This window comes from Engraulis encrasicolus, chromosome 24, assembly GCF_034702125.1.
Source record: "Engraulis encrasicolus isolate BLACKSEA-1 chromosome 24, IST_EnEncr_1.0, whole genome shotgun sequence".
Classification (NCBI taxonomy): domain Eukaryota; kingdom Metazoa; phylum Chordata; class Actinopteri; order Clupeiformes; family Engraulidae; genus Engraulis; species Engraulis encrasicolus.
The window spans coordinates 18,793,528-18,808,527 of NC_085880.1; the positions used below are offsets into that span (position 1 = coordinate 18,793,528).

Consider the following 15,000-nt stretch of genomic DNA (forward strand, 5'->3'; position numbering starts at 1 on the left):
GGGGGGTTGCCAGGCTTTTTTCAACGTTTGAGTGATTTTTCAAGAGCCATAAAAAATTGAGTTCTTTGTCCATGTGAACAACAAACATACCAGATCAACGGGTTAGGCCCCACCCCCCATAAAAAAAAAACGCAATTGACTTGATATCAAGTCTTTGGCACTGTGCCCTACATTCTGAAAAGACTCGTTTTCAAGTCCATGGCACTCAAAGAGCTATGAGGAGAGGCATCAATCCTGGCCCTCTTTCCATTACACTACTATATACGGAAATTTCTATGAGCAAACCTAATGCTCTTTAAGTGGGATGTCTGATGTGAGTGGGCTATTCACCTGTTTGAGTGGGATGTCTAGTTTGTGGGCTTTTCACCTGTTTGAGTGGGATGTCTGTAGTGAGTGGGCTATTCACCTGTTTGAGTGGGATGTCTAGTTTGTGGGCTTTTCACCTGTTTGAGTGGGATGTCTGAGTGGGCTATTCACCTGTTTGAGTGGAACGTCTGTGCGGGCGGAGAAGGTCTGCATCAGGGCCAGCACAAAGTAGGTGAAGCCCAGACGCTGCAGAACTCCAGGTATCCGCAACCATGACCACGACACTGCAACGGGACACACACGGGAGTCATGACACAGACACACAGACACACATGCATACACACACACACAGACACACAGACACAGACACACACGCACGCACGCGCACGCGCACGCACACACACACACACACACACACACACACACACACACACACACACACACACACACACACACACACACACACACACACACCACAACTGAACACTGATTTTTTTTTCTGTGTGAGTACACAACCTAATATTGTGATGTGTTGTGTTGAATACGTAGTATTGTTGAAATAGCTTTTTAGGATGATATTCAGGGGAAAAAAATCACATTTGGAAACAAAATAGTACTGTAAGCACAATCTGCTGTGTATAAGCTTTGTGAGGCATTGTTGTGTTGCGAGGAGCCCTGATCTGGGCAGTTTTCCGGAGTGATCTCTTAAAAGGCACTTAGTCCTTCTGAAGATAAGCTGCTGACACAGAGGGACTGGGATGAGCTCCCTGTCACTCCCTCTGTGGTTAACTAACTGGTGTCTGCTGCTCCAAGGAAGATGGATGCATGCCCCCCCCCAACCTCCCACCTCCCCTCCTTTACATCTGGAGACACTGGGAGGAAGGAAGTTGGACCAAGATGGCCTTTGCGTGTACTGTATCTGTGTGTCTGTGTGTGTCGTTGTATAGGTGTGTGTGTGTGTGTGTGTGTGTGTGTGTGTGTGTGTGTGTGTGTGTGTGTGTGTGTGTGTGTGTGTGTGTGTGTGTGTTTGTGTGTGTCTGTGTGTGTGTGCGTGGTCGCATATGCATGTGTGCGTGTGTGTGTGTGTGTGTGTGTGTGTTTGTGGGCACGCGCGCGTGTGCATGCGCACATGTGTGTGCGTGCGTGGCAGAGATTGATGGTAATCTACACATTAGTTAATTGAAAACCTCTTTGTGGCACGTACTGTACAGTAAGAGTGCGAGAAACAATATAACCCTGATTATTGATCCAACAAATCAAATAAAAAGAGGAAACGTCGCCTTGCTTCCTACAGGAAGAGCAGGAGGAGCTCTTAATGAGTAATGGCATCTGTCGTTTGGAAGCAGCGGACGTGGCACACACACGCCCAGGCGTCTAAAGCAGGAAGACCCCGGCCCATCACTCACAATACTCTCAGAATCAAAGATCAAGATCAAGAAATCAATAAATCTCTTTACGACATAAAACACTTGTTAGAATGTAGATAACAATACATCTGACTTAACCCTTGTTGCTACCGTGACAAAAGACTATTCAATTGCAAACTGCGGTGCCGTGGGATCATCGTGCGATGAACACATAAAGGTCTTGCGTGTACTGTACAGTACATTTGCCTTCGAGGGGGAAACTATCAGCGCTTTATCCCCTTACTGACAGCCCAATGGATCAGAGGCTCTTTAAGGCCTGACAATGTGGAGCCTCTGGCTAAGATTCATAGGACTGTACACAACTCCATTAAGGCAGGCACACTTGGCCCTGGCACACCAGGCAGCCTGTATTCCCACCCCCCTCTATCGAATTGGATTAACAGCCAAGGGAAGCCATCACTCCATTTGCCCCCCACCTGCTTCGACTTGTGCGATACATGCACACAGATATTCGCACTTACAGGCACAAAGACACACACAGGGATACGCACATACAGTAGGCACGCACGCACACACACACACGCACGCACGCACACACACACACACACACACACACACACACACACACAGACGCACAATTACAAGCATGCACACAAGTGCATGCATGTACTTACAAACCATCATTACCACATCTCAACTTTAGGCGGTAGAGACATACTAGTGAGAGGAAAGTGAAAAAAACAAACAAAACAAAATAAATAACTAGCCCTGACCGCAGTTTGAATGCAGACAGCGGGGTGTTAACACCACAGGGGAATTGACAAAGTGCCCAGATTGAAAAAAAAACAAGTGAAGGAAAAATTCAGCGGTTTTATGGTAAAAGCCCCTTGATTCCATTATACGAAAATCTACTGTGTAGCTGGAACCATGACAACGAAACTCTATCTGCAGTAATTGTCCATTACAGTAGCGTTTTGTTGTGCCCAACCTGACCTCTGCCCAACACCCCGCAGGATATTAGCCACTGAGGTGATTTAGCGTCACAATATTTGCGCTAACCAGGTTAAATAGCCTAGCCTAGTGCATTGCATTACCACCTAGAAGCCCGACGAGAGAGGGAGGAAAAAAAGAAAGAAAAAAAAGAGAGTTGGCTGGCGCTGGAAGGAAAGGACACCCTTTTCAGACAGCTGTATCTCTCCCAGGAAACCCTATCAACTCTTCCTGCACTTCACTCTGTGTGTCACATCTTTAGCAATCGCCAGAGTGCCACCAGCGGAAGCCATTATGTCCAGATCAGCTCGCTCTCTTGTTTCTCATCACAGGCTAATAGTAATTGACTCTAGCTTATTAGCTTCAGTAACCTTGTCGACCTCCCACACACACGCGGGCAGTTGAATACGTGGCACAGTTCAACAGGGGTCTTCTAAATTAAAGAACGCCTTTTTGGAACATATCGACTCATGAAAACCTCTGAAACAACTGCAGATTGTTGTATTAGCATGAAATTGAGCATCTTTAATGGACTCAATAGGGCTGGCCAGCTACCGTATAACTACCCTTTGACTTTTGCCTTAACAATATTCTAAATTTGTATCATATGATACAAATATCTAGAGACACAGACTTGGAAATACACTGTGAGTCTGACATTTTGACAAGCCTGTTTAAATGATGCATTCATAGGCCTACGAGAGATTACATTACATTACATTATGCTTAGCTGACGCTTTTTTATCCAAAGCGACTTACAGTTGTTTACAGGGTATTGGTTTCGGTCCCTGGAACAAGTTGGGTTAAGTGCCTTGCTCAAGGGCACTTCAGCCATGGATGGAGGTGTAGTATGGGATGGAACGTAGCGTATGATTCGAACCCGCAACCCTTTGATCTTAAGACCACCTTCTCCCTAACAATTAGGCCACGGCTGCACTGTGAAAAATGTTCCTTCAGGCTATTTAGGCCACCACTGTATGTCTCTTTAATCAGTACTGTCTGTCTAGGAGAGATAGCGTTTCATCTTTCTCTAGCCCGTTAACAAATTGGTTAATCTGTCTTGTTAGAAAGCGATGAAATCTCCTGCAGCACTTATTATAATGTTGTAATGCGCCACATCACACTACAGCTCTTGCAGTATTTTTTTAAAAGCCTCTCAATTGATTTTACCTACAGCAAAAATCTGATTTTTTTTATCAATTCTATTGATCTTCACTTTGCATTGTAACAACAAACTATCAACCAGACATAAAAGTGTCATCTCTCAACTACAACAGTGCCACTGCCAACCATCCGGTCCTATTCTCCCTGCTGCTAATACAGCTCAACACAATCACCGGCTCGCAAGGCATGGCATCAGTGTTGCCAGATTGGGCGGTTACCCACCCAATTGGGCTACTTGGGATGGCCGTCTGCGGGTAAAACCGGGAAAAATTGGCCATTTGGCGTTTTTTTCTGCCGTTTTATGCCCATAGAAATCAATGTAATTTGTTGACATTTTGGCAGTTTTTGAGAACCTTTTGGGCGGGATTTGATCAGACACATCTGGCAACACTACATGGCATAACGTCACATGTCTGTTGAGGAGTCTGTCGAGAGCCATCCATATTTCAAGCAAGGCCTCTGGCAGCTTGACAGGGTAACGGAGGGGGTGTGGGCCAGCAAAAGCTCAGAATCTATGGCCTCAACAGAGGCAGCCTTCAATTAATTGAGTGGATATAAACCTCCAGAATTGCGGACGTCAGCATATCTCCCACGTGTTCCGGCGGCGTTGAGCTGTGAGTGTGTGTCTGCGGCGCAGAGTGTTTCTTGAGGAGGGTGTGTTCCGTTACCACAAGTATAAAGTGGTGCTGCAGTCGCACATGCTAGTAGCCCGCGACCAGAGATGACTGGCTGGCGGCTATTCTAAGAAAGGCCACATCCATCTACTAGCTGTTGCTTGGAAGATCATCAGTTCCATGAAGGATGATCATCTTGATAATCAAGGGATAAATATTTAATTTACGCTGCTGCTCAGTTATGCCATGAAATTACAATGAAAGAACCATCTCCGATTATCCCTCAAGACACGTTTCCCTGGAAATGGCCACGATGATGTATTCCAAAAGCTTCTGGTTTTGTGTCATCTTCTAGAGAAATTCACCACTGAACTTACCAGCACTATAGCTTTAATGACATCTCACACAAGCAACACAAACACAAGCGTTCTTCCTGGACGTGAATTTCCACGGCAACACTTCAGAGAGTATATGCCGATAAATGTAAGTCACTTTGGATGTAAGTCATTTTGTATAAGAGCATCAGTTAAGCGTAATGTAATGTAATGTAATATAAAAATGTAAACGGGACGTACGCGCTCCGTCTTTGGGGCTGTAGTTCATGAAGCAGAAGCCGATGAGGATGAGCACCAATGTCCTCCAGCTGAGCTTCCTGACCAGCTGCACACGGCCCACTCCCCTGCGCCGCATCGAGCTGAACGCTAGCACCACGGACGTCCCGATGATAAACACAAACCTGCAGTGAGAACGCCACAAGAACATCACAAGAACCCAGTTGGGGACAGCTACATGAACATGAACATGACCGTTAACCTTTTCATGCTGAGCCTCTGTTAAAACCTTAATGTTGAAAAAATGGTAATGAAATGACCATGTCCTAATCTGTTACTTTGGATTGTCTGCAATGTCATGGCGATGTTTTTATGAGGTAGTTAAGCTGTTTCAGCTAAGAGTGAATAGGATCGCCGGCGATCCCATCTGCATGAAACGGCTACCAGATAGACCACCAAGCCAAGTGTAAAATATAAAACTCAACTGTATTTTGGACAAAATGCCACTGAGCATACAGTATTTTGGCTTTGTTCTCTGGATCGATAAGGAAAGGTCAAGTAGGTGGGGCGAGATACCCGTGAGCCCCTTTACTTGCTCTTGGTGTTTGCATTTCGATAAGACACAAAGGAAAATAATTATTGATTGATTAAGTACATGTTGGCAGCTTACCAAGGCATCACCAGATCAGCCACCGTGAGACCTGTTACATAACCACAAGACACACAGAGAAGGAGAGAGAGAGAGAGAGAGAGAGAGAGAGAGAGAGAGAGAGAGAGAGAGAGAGAGAGAGGGAGAGAGAGAGACAGAGAGAGAGTGAGACAGAGAGAGAGAGAGAGAGAGAGAGAGAGAGAGAGAGAGAGAGAGAGAGAGAGAGAGAGAGAGAGGGAGGTCAAATGCAAAGGTAAAGGATAAAAGCACGTACAGTTCAGTATATTGACATTGTCCATCTTGGTGCAAGATGAAGGTGGTCTGAAGGAGACGCCAAACATGAAAGCTTTCACTGATAAACAAGACAGCTTGACAGACATATAATAGCATCTGATAGACCACACTTTCCTTTTTTCTGAAGCATCCGTTCTAAAATTGCCCCAGTTTAAATCATGTGGAAATCACACACAGGCAATGACGACTCACAATGAGGGCACAAATGACACCAGCCAAAACAAACAAACAAAAAATGTGTGTGTGTGACGAGCGTCATTATGGGAGCACTGATAAAAATGAAATGCCCCCAAAGCAATGTTTTCTTATTATCCTTCGATTTTCAGACAGTGGATGATTTATAATCATGCCTCTCATCCATGACAGTAGAGTGGAGGCCCTCGCTAGCTACCGTAGCTACTATAGCTAGCGAGATGAAAACCCATCAGCTTTCTCATCCTCCCTGATCAATACAATTCTTGCTGATGTGATGAAGGACCTATTATAAAGCTTAAATTGAGTTCATCTTTAAATACTCCAGAAGATGCACTTTGTGATGGCTCTCCCATTAAATTTTAACGTGCCACCACCCCTCCTTATCCGACTCCTTTGTAGATTATTAGTGCTATTGATCGGCTAGATGGATGCTTAATTTGGTTTAGGTAGAGAAGTCACACTGTTTTCAAGCCTCATTATTTGGTGGGCCCCAGCACGCCGTGTACAGTACAGCTTTGATTTGACATAAGAGCCCTGGTATTCTTTGGGGATTAGAATTTGGAGATATTGATGTATAGAACATAGCATTTGTAAATTGTGGTTGTGATTTGTAATGCGTACTTACTGAGCCCATTCTTTTGCTTCCTATAAATCAATAACACCATCAAAGCAATGGTTTATTATAATCTTAATATCCTATTGCATCATGTACATTGTAATTTAGTGTGCGGCAACATGTGTTTACCGCCTATACGTTAAGATTAGGATTTTCAGTGCTTTCTACAGTTGGCACAGTATGCACAGTGTACGTAAGTAAGTAATTTTATCTTGGTATATGTAGAGCCACAAGATGAAGAGATATCACTTATAATTTATGACAGTTATAATATATTCAAGTCGCTTAATGGGTTTTAACCCCTTTGTGCAGAGCCTAAGTTATAACCTCATTGTCATGAAAAGTGTAATGAACGAGCTTTGATTTGTTATTTAAGGCTCTCTGTAATATCATAGCAGTGTATGATTTAGTTGAGTCTTTCCAGAAATGAGTGAACAGGCCCACCGACCGGCCCATCTGCGCAAAGACACTACTGTTAACATGTATGTGTGTGTACATCACCATTCCATGGAGCATGTTGGAAGAACCAGTAGCCTCCTCCTCCGTAGTTCACAAACACCATAATGGTCAAGGAGAAGCTGTCAAATCACAGAGTATAAAAACAAGAAGTAAGTGAGTGATGCATCTGAAAGCCACCTGACACTCCCACTTTATACAGTACACTCACCATTTATTAGCCTACTCAGCTTATTACAGAATGCCTCTTGTCCAGGAGACTAATCAATTGTAAGAAATGTATGAATGACTGCGAGGTTCCTGGAAAGAAAACATTAGTCAGGACTTTCTGGTTGCCAACGTTTTAATGGGAAATCAGTTTCAACCGGAAAACATGGAGCATTAATATCCCAGAGGAAAAATAACTAAGAAAACTAACTTTGAAGTCAAAGAACTAAGTTAGGTTTCTTTATTAGTCTCCACCAGGGAGAACTTTGTACAGGAGACAGGGAGGTGCTACACATTTGCATTTTGTTGTTTGTAGTGACTACAAAGATGCTGGCTCAAGCCCTATATTACCTTGTTTTTCTCAATCAATATGTCGTTGAGAAACAAAAGAATAATTGGGTAGGTTGGTACTGAAACATGTCTACGAGGCCATTTTAGGATTTCACACTCAATCCAGTCTCCCCTCAGCTCATATTCTCCTCAGAGGAAGTTTCAAATAAATAGTTCAAACATTCACCAGCCTGACTGACAAGAGTGATTCTGTATTAAGATCTCATTCCCACTGCAGTCATCTTAAGGTTTTATATTCCAGCACATGGTAAATCATGGTCGGTTAGAATGTCTTAAATGTCACTCTAATAATACAACAAAGTTTGAGGAGACACACCAGCCATTATAGAACATGGGATGTCAATATTGGGAAATTAAGTGCTAAAAATGCTGACTGTGTACATTTGAAAAATGAAAAGCTATATAGTATTTAAAGCTATTGCTCTCTCTCGGTCTCTGTCTCTGTCTCTGTCTCTGTCTCTGTCTCTCTCTCTCTCTCTCTCTCTCTCTCTCTCTCTCTCAATCCCCCCCCCTCTCTGTCTCTCAATCTCCCTCCCTCCCACACAGTTCTTGCTCAACTTCGAAAATCCAGATGATTTCCTGGCAGGAAGCCTATGACCTCATCTGTGGCAGTATAAAAACACCACATCGCGTCCCGTCCCGTCCTGTCCTGCTGTCCTGACGTCCTGTCTGCTGGCTCCCGTTGGCGTGATGTGATGTGCTCGCCTTGCCTCACGGCTGTATATTCTCGAGGCAGCTTCTGACACATGCCAAACTAAGTGCCACTGACAGTGTTGCCAGATGTGTCTGATCAAATCCCGCCCAAAAGGTGCTCAAAAACCGCCAAGAGGCTCTAAATTCCGCCCAATTTCAACAAATTGCATTGATTTCTATGGGCATAAATGGCTGACTTTTTCCCGATTTTACCCATAGACGGCCATCCCAAGCAGCCCAATTGGGCGGGTAACCGCCCAATCTGGCAACACTGGCCACTGAGGTCCTTCCACAACACTGAGCGTTCCTCCTGGCTTTACACTTGGAACATGATACCCAAACACTGTACACCCCCAGCAGTTACCAAACCAGACCCCGAATACTACTACACACATGGAGTCCCTCAAGAAGCTGGTGGGTAAAAACATACTGTGTGCGTTCCAATATGCTATCTTGTGTCCTCCACTTGTGCTTGTGGCCTCACGTTTTGCCCACCTCCGTGGAGAAAACAATTAAGTTTCCCTGTGGTCAGCCTAGCTACAACAATTTTTGGGGGACTATTCTTCATTCATCATCCAGTTTGCAAATGAGAAAATGACTTTGTAATTGAGCTTTTGCAAGATATTGAGATATAATGCTGTTGTCAGTGATGTCATCACGACGTATAACTTCCTGGTACGAGGCCACAAGCACAAGTGAAGGGTGCAAGGTTGCATATTGGAATGCACTCACTGTTGTAGTGTATTAGCTAGAGTCCCTCAACAGTGGCATTCATGCACCGGACCCAGATACATCATCCTGTCACCTGCTATCAATCTTCATTATTTGTTAAAGGGGTGGCACCCGGCTGACAGCTATGCCATGGGTATGAGACCCGCTAGCAGATACAAGCAGTAAGATCACAATACACATGAACTGTATGAACTGAAGATGGGCAGGGAGAGGGAGAGAGAGAGAGAGAGAGAGAGAGAGAGAGAGAGAGAGAGAGAGAGAGAGAGAGAGAGAGAGAGAGAGAGAGAGAGAGAGAGAGAGAGAGACTGACCAAGGGGGGCATAGATAGATAGACAGATAGATAGATAGATAGATAGATAGATAGATAGATAGATAGATAGATAGATAGATAGATAGATAGATAGATAGATAGATAGATAGATAGATAGATAGATAGATAGATAGATAGATACATAGATACATAGATACATAGATACATAGATAGATGCCAGAATCTGGAGTGCATCAGGTAATTCAGCTTTGGCCAGAATCACTCAGGAAATGAGTGCTTGTCCTCTGCACCCCTTCCTCCTGAAATGCTGACTAAAGCTCGCTGCCTAATTTATTATGTGTGCAGCTCCCAGAGAGAGAGAGAGAGGAAGAAAGAGAGAGAGAGAGAGAGAGAGAGAGAGAGAGAGAGAGAGAAAGAGAGAGAATGAGAGGGGGGATTTGATGGAATGATACCATATAGTGACATAGTGACTGTCACCCACGCACAATATAAATCTATGTTCTGGTGTGGGTGACATGCGAGTTTGCCAGTTTTTTTCCCCTCTCATAAATCTAACACAGGAGAAGAGCCACTGAGATGAATGTGGGGGAAAATGTACACCTATTTATTTCACCTGACACCTGTACACCTGCTCTGAACGCCACGCCACTCAGAGAAGATATTTTGTATTTTGTGCATAGAGCGAGGATGGCTTCACTCAAAAAGTGGAGTGGAGAAGAGCCACGGAGATTAATCTGGGGAAAATGTAAATCTATTTATTTCACCTGACACCTGTACACCTGCTCTGAACAACACGCCACTCAGGTAAGATATTTTGTATTTTGTGCATAGAGCGAGGATGGCTTTACTCAAAAAGTGGTAGCATGTTGCGCCTTAAGTGCCCCCAGCAAGCAACAAATCAATCCCCAAAATAGGCAGACAGACAAAAGCTCTCCATGTCCCCCTACACTACACTGTCTTCCCTTGGAGGAGAATTGAATTAAGAGACGCAACAGAAACCATTACTGATCCTTTTAGGCCTACGCTGCTGATACCAGATTTTAATCATGTGCCATCATCTCCAAAAGGACTATTAAGGTTGAGCAAAGCCTCACGCACACACATTGACATAGCCACAGATAGGCAGACAGACACACAGACACACACATGCGGACACACCCAAGCACGCATGCACGCACACACACAGACTGTATCAGATAAACTCCTCTTTATTGTATTAGATATTATACGTGTATGTAATGATTTTATTATACTACCACATGATGTCCTGGAATATTAGTTGTTGTAGTTATTGTATGAGACGAGAATGTTTTATGGTATTAACTGATATGGTTGTTACGGACATACCTATAGTGTCTACATAGCCTACTACAACTGATATTTTCTCCACAACCTTTGACATCTGCTTCACTCAGAGATTACTGTACTAACCTCTAACATGTCAGACTCTTGAATGTTCAGTATTTGTGCAGTGCAAATACATGGAAGAGAAATAGGAATCGTCATTGAACATGGGAAATGCATCTCAAGCGTAAAAATATCTTGCCGTTTGGTAGAGACTACGTAAGTCTTGCACTCAGTGCTCTGCCAAAGGAAATATTCATATGGGGGTAATAACTTTTTAAATCATTTAAAATGTTTAAATCAGCTCTATGTTTTAATTACATCAGCCTCTGGATGCCTGGCCTGGATGGAGTTGTGATACACTTTGAAAAGCTGCTTATGCATCATATTTCAGTGCAGCGTCTGGTAAAATATTTACTGAATAAAGAGAAAGCTGTGGACTAGATTCAAGAACCTGCCAGAGCCGGCACTCATTTAATAGCCCGTGATTGAGTGCTTCTTGACAAGTAGATAATTGCTTTAATGAGGAGAAGAAAACACTGGCCAAGCTGTTGACAAATAAGACCTTTGCCATCTGAAATCTTTAATGATGATCAGATCCCATTGTTTCTGTTGTTTGCTCCAAAACATTCGACCGGTTTATTAGTTTGTGTATTGGCAGATATTTTAAGAAAACGGAAGAAGGTGGACAGAGGACATTTCCCATTGTTATTTCAACTAGGACCAACTAGAAGAACATTAAAATTGACTCAACACTACATCTAAAACGAAGAACAGCTTCCCCCATACCTTGAACTTCTCTTTGCTCCAGACTACATCGCCAGCTCATATACACCATGTGATTCAGACTGCAGTCACAGAATATGAAAGGAACTCAGAAAGAAACACAAGCTCCAAGCTGCCACAAGATTGAAACCAAGATCCTTTTTAAGAAATGAAAATGCAAAGCCTACAGTGGTGTACCGTATATATCACATAAATGACATCTGACAAATAAATGGCAAAGCGTTGCAGCAGACGGAGGGAGAGAGAGAGAGAGAGAGAGAGAGAGAGAGAGAGGGACAGAGAGAGAGGAAGAGAAGGAAGGGAGGAAGGATGGAAGGAAGGAAGGGTGAAAGGAAGGAAGGAACGATGGACGGAGTTAGGGGGGGGGCCCTGGGAAATTTCACCAGGCCTCAGTGGCAGTTGACAGATGCTTGTGCCCACTGCAGAAAAAAAAAACTTTAACTTATTAGCCCAAGGCACATATTTTACACACTTGCATTAGCTCAACCGAGCTCAAGCTGACGTGTAATTTTTGATTCCACCTCAACAATAATGCAATTAATGGAAAGGACATCAATATGAGGTAGGCTGACACCCCTCAGACTGTGACTGAGTATGGGCGCTACTTTGCCCCTATTATTATTTATGGAGGACTATTTCTCAACGTCCTCACTTCACCTATGGAGCAGCAGAGTCGTTCTGAACACTGCACAAACACTTCAGTGAGTGCTACTGGACAGGGCCATGGCCGTAACTACCATTCCTGTCCTCTGTATTTTTTTCAGTAATGTAAAATGTTAGGTGTCTATGATGAGTATTAATATCAAAAACGATGAATTCAGTCTACGACACCCCCATTTATCCTCAAGGCAGTGATTAATAAAAACAAACTTAGGAATTTGACTGAAGTATTTGAAGCATTCTAAATGTACATACAGTACAGCGCGCAGTATTTGACCTCGGTATTTGAAAATGTCTGGTTACGGCTATGGACAGGGCTGCGTCTCTCAAAAGTGTACTTGCAAGCTAGTTAGCAACTTGGGTAGTTGCCAATGGGAAATTGCATTGTAAAATCGAGAAATGCACCCCAGTTCAGTGTGAAAAAGGACACACATGAAATCTTCTAAAGTTTCTGCACAGACAAAAATGCAGTGTTAAGTCAACACTTAGAGAGAACTCTGGGACCCAAATACACTCCATAGGATGGTATATCAACTCTCTAAGTGTTGAATTAACACTGCATTTTTACTGTGTAATATCTGTCTAAAGGGCACACGCAGTAATGCCATTGTTGATCATTGTTACGGATTCATACTCTGGCATTAGACAATGACATTGGTAGTAAGCATTCAGAATAAAACAACACCAGCTTTCCAATCATCTACAATTTCCATTGTTAGATTACTTGTCAAATTTGTTTTAATACATATTGAATATTGTGCAAAGCAGCTGTAACTGAGCACAAATGTCTGCATGTATAGTTATCAAACTCAGTGTCCATCGCAATAACTCTATTCACTTAATTGTGTTTTGACTACTCCAGAGTAGGTTTTGATAGCAGAGGTTTGTGTTTGTGGCGGGCGGAACGAGAGGTGGGGGGGTTTTGGTTTTCATACAGTAGTAGACAGACACAGAGACAGTGATTCAGCATAATGACAGAGTCATTCCATGTGAAAAGAAAATGGGCATGCAGGCGAATCCCCGGGCACAACAATGCTGGTGTGTGCTCCGCATCTGTTCTCAAAATGGTGATCACCTCAAAGTAGCCCCTAAGCACATGAAGTCACGACACCAAATGTTGTTTTTTTTAAAGATGTCTATTTGGCTTTTATTCACTAAGTCGGCATGTCGTCACTACTGCATTGCAACAGTACTGCCATGTTGAAATTGGGGAAATGTTTACATTAGTGCCTATAGAAGGAAGATGATTAATTTAGATTAATGACATTAAACAGTTAGCAACCTGCACCAAACTTCCTGAGGTCATTTGTAGTATTGCTTTCTTCCACCACATTAAACTTCAGAGCTGAAAAGCTGTGTTGTGGTCGAAGTCTGTGTTAGATGCTTTTGTTAATATTAATGATAGAGGGGAGATAAATGGCACATAACATTGTGTAGGGGTATTTTTCAATGCCAATCAAGACCCAATTTTTCTAGATATCGCTTCTTATCATGTCCCGACAAATTATCTTCATGGTCATTCATCACTTCACATAGTTTAATATAACACTATTTAAATTGCATACAAGTAAGACAACCAACCTATTCAATTAAATGTCTATTCTCCTGTGCTTTCCCCCCAAACGAGTATGGTGGGCGCCTGATTTTGGTGAAAACGTGACAAATGTCCGGATGTCCGACTTTAGTAAATGTCCTTATTTATTATTTAGGACAGGCCAGTGAGAGAGTGTGGCAGGAAATGAGTGGGAGAGAGAGAGGGGGCAAGGATCAGCAAATGACTTCAATTCGGAATCGAACCCAGGATGGCGGCACATTCTCACAGCGTCTCATCCCACCGAGCCAACTCAAACAATGGTTATAGCCCCATAATGCATGCTGGTCCACCAGTGGCATGCTGTAATAGTGATTGAAAAGTTAACTACCATAGTTCTACACTACTCTGACATAAGATCAAAAAACAACCCTTCTTTGCATCTGCACTTGTTGTTCTGTATATTTCCTGTGCACTTTGTATCGGCTAGTGATGTTGGCTATGATTATGTCCTCGTTTGAAAGTCGCTTTGGTTTCAAAGCGTCTGCCAAATGCAATGTAATGTAATGTATGTAAAAGACGAAGCATTTAGTAATGCACTACGTATGACTTGGTCATTGCCATTCTGGTAAAAGAAAATTTTTAACACTGTGTCTTAACGGGTTACGGTGATAATCTGCAGGAGACCATACACAAAGCAACATGCAACACCAACTATCAAACTGTTCACTTATCTCTCTCTTTTCAAGTTTTACTCTCTCAATAGCGTTCTTTATCCAGTTGCTCGGCTTGCCATAATGCTTTGTGCAGATTTTAAAGACGGGTATAAGCGGAAAAATTGCTGCTCGATGTTTTATCGCCGTCCGCCTTTCTGCACGACCAGCTTTTTTTCTTTATGCACTTTTATCACCATCCATATATCAGTGCAATAAAGCCAGGCATCAGAGTCATCTCCACACACAGCACACACAAAGGAAAGCAAAGCAAAGCTGCTCTGCCAGCATGCACACACGCACGCACGCACGCACGCACACACACACACACAGCAGCCCTGCCAGCCAGCCACCATCCCTGGACCACAGCCTCCCTTCGCCATCCTCTCGCACTCCCTCACACACACACACATGGGCGTGCGTGCACACACACACACACACACACACACACACACACACACACACACACACTCACACTCACACTCACACTCACACTCACACACACACACA

The 15,000-nt window shown here is 43.4% G+C and overlaps 1 protein-coding gene across 1 annotated transcript in view; it reads right to left on the reverse strand.

The window, feature by feature from the left end:
* si:dkey-192p21.6 (uncharacterized protein LOC565246 homolog) overlaps positions 1–15,000 on the reverse strand; it is a 59,186-nt gene that overhangs the window by 28,822 nt on the left and 15,364 nt on the right. Inside the window, exons 7-10 of the mRNA XM_063192102.1 lie at positions 7,248–7,324; positions 5,663–5,693; positions 5,017–5,177; positions 478–590 (exon numbers count right to left, since the gene is read on the reverse strand). Coding sequence (XP_063048172.1) covers positions 478–590; positions 5,017–5,177; positions 5,663–5,693; positions 7,248–7,324 — 382 coding nt within the window. The remainder of the gene's footprint in view (positions 1–477; positions 591–5,016; positions 5,178–5,662; positions 5,694–7,247; positions 7,325–15,000) is intronic.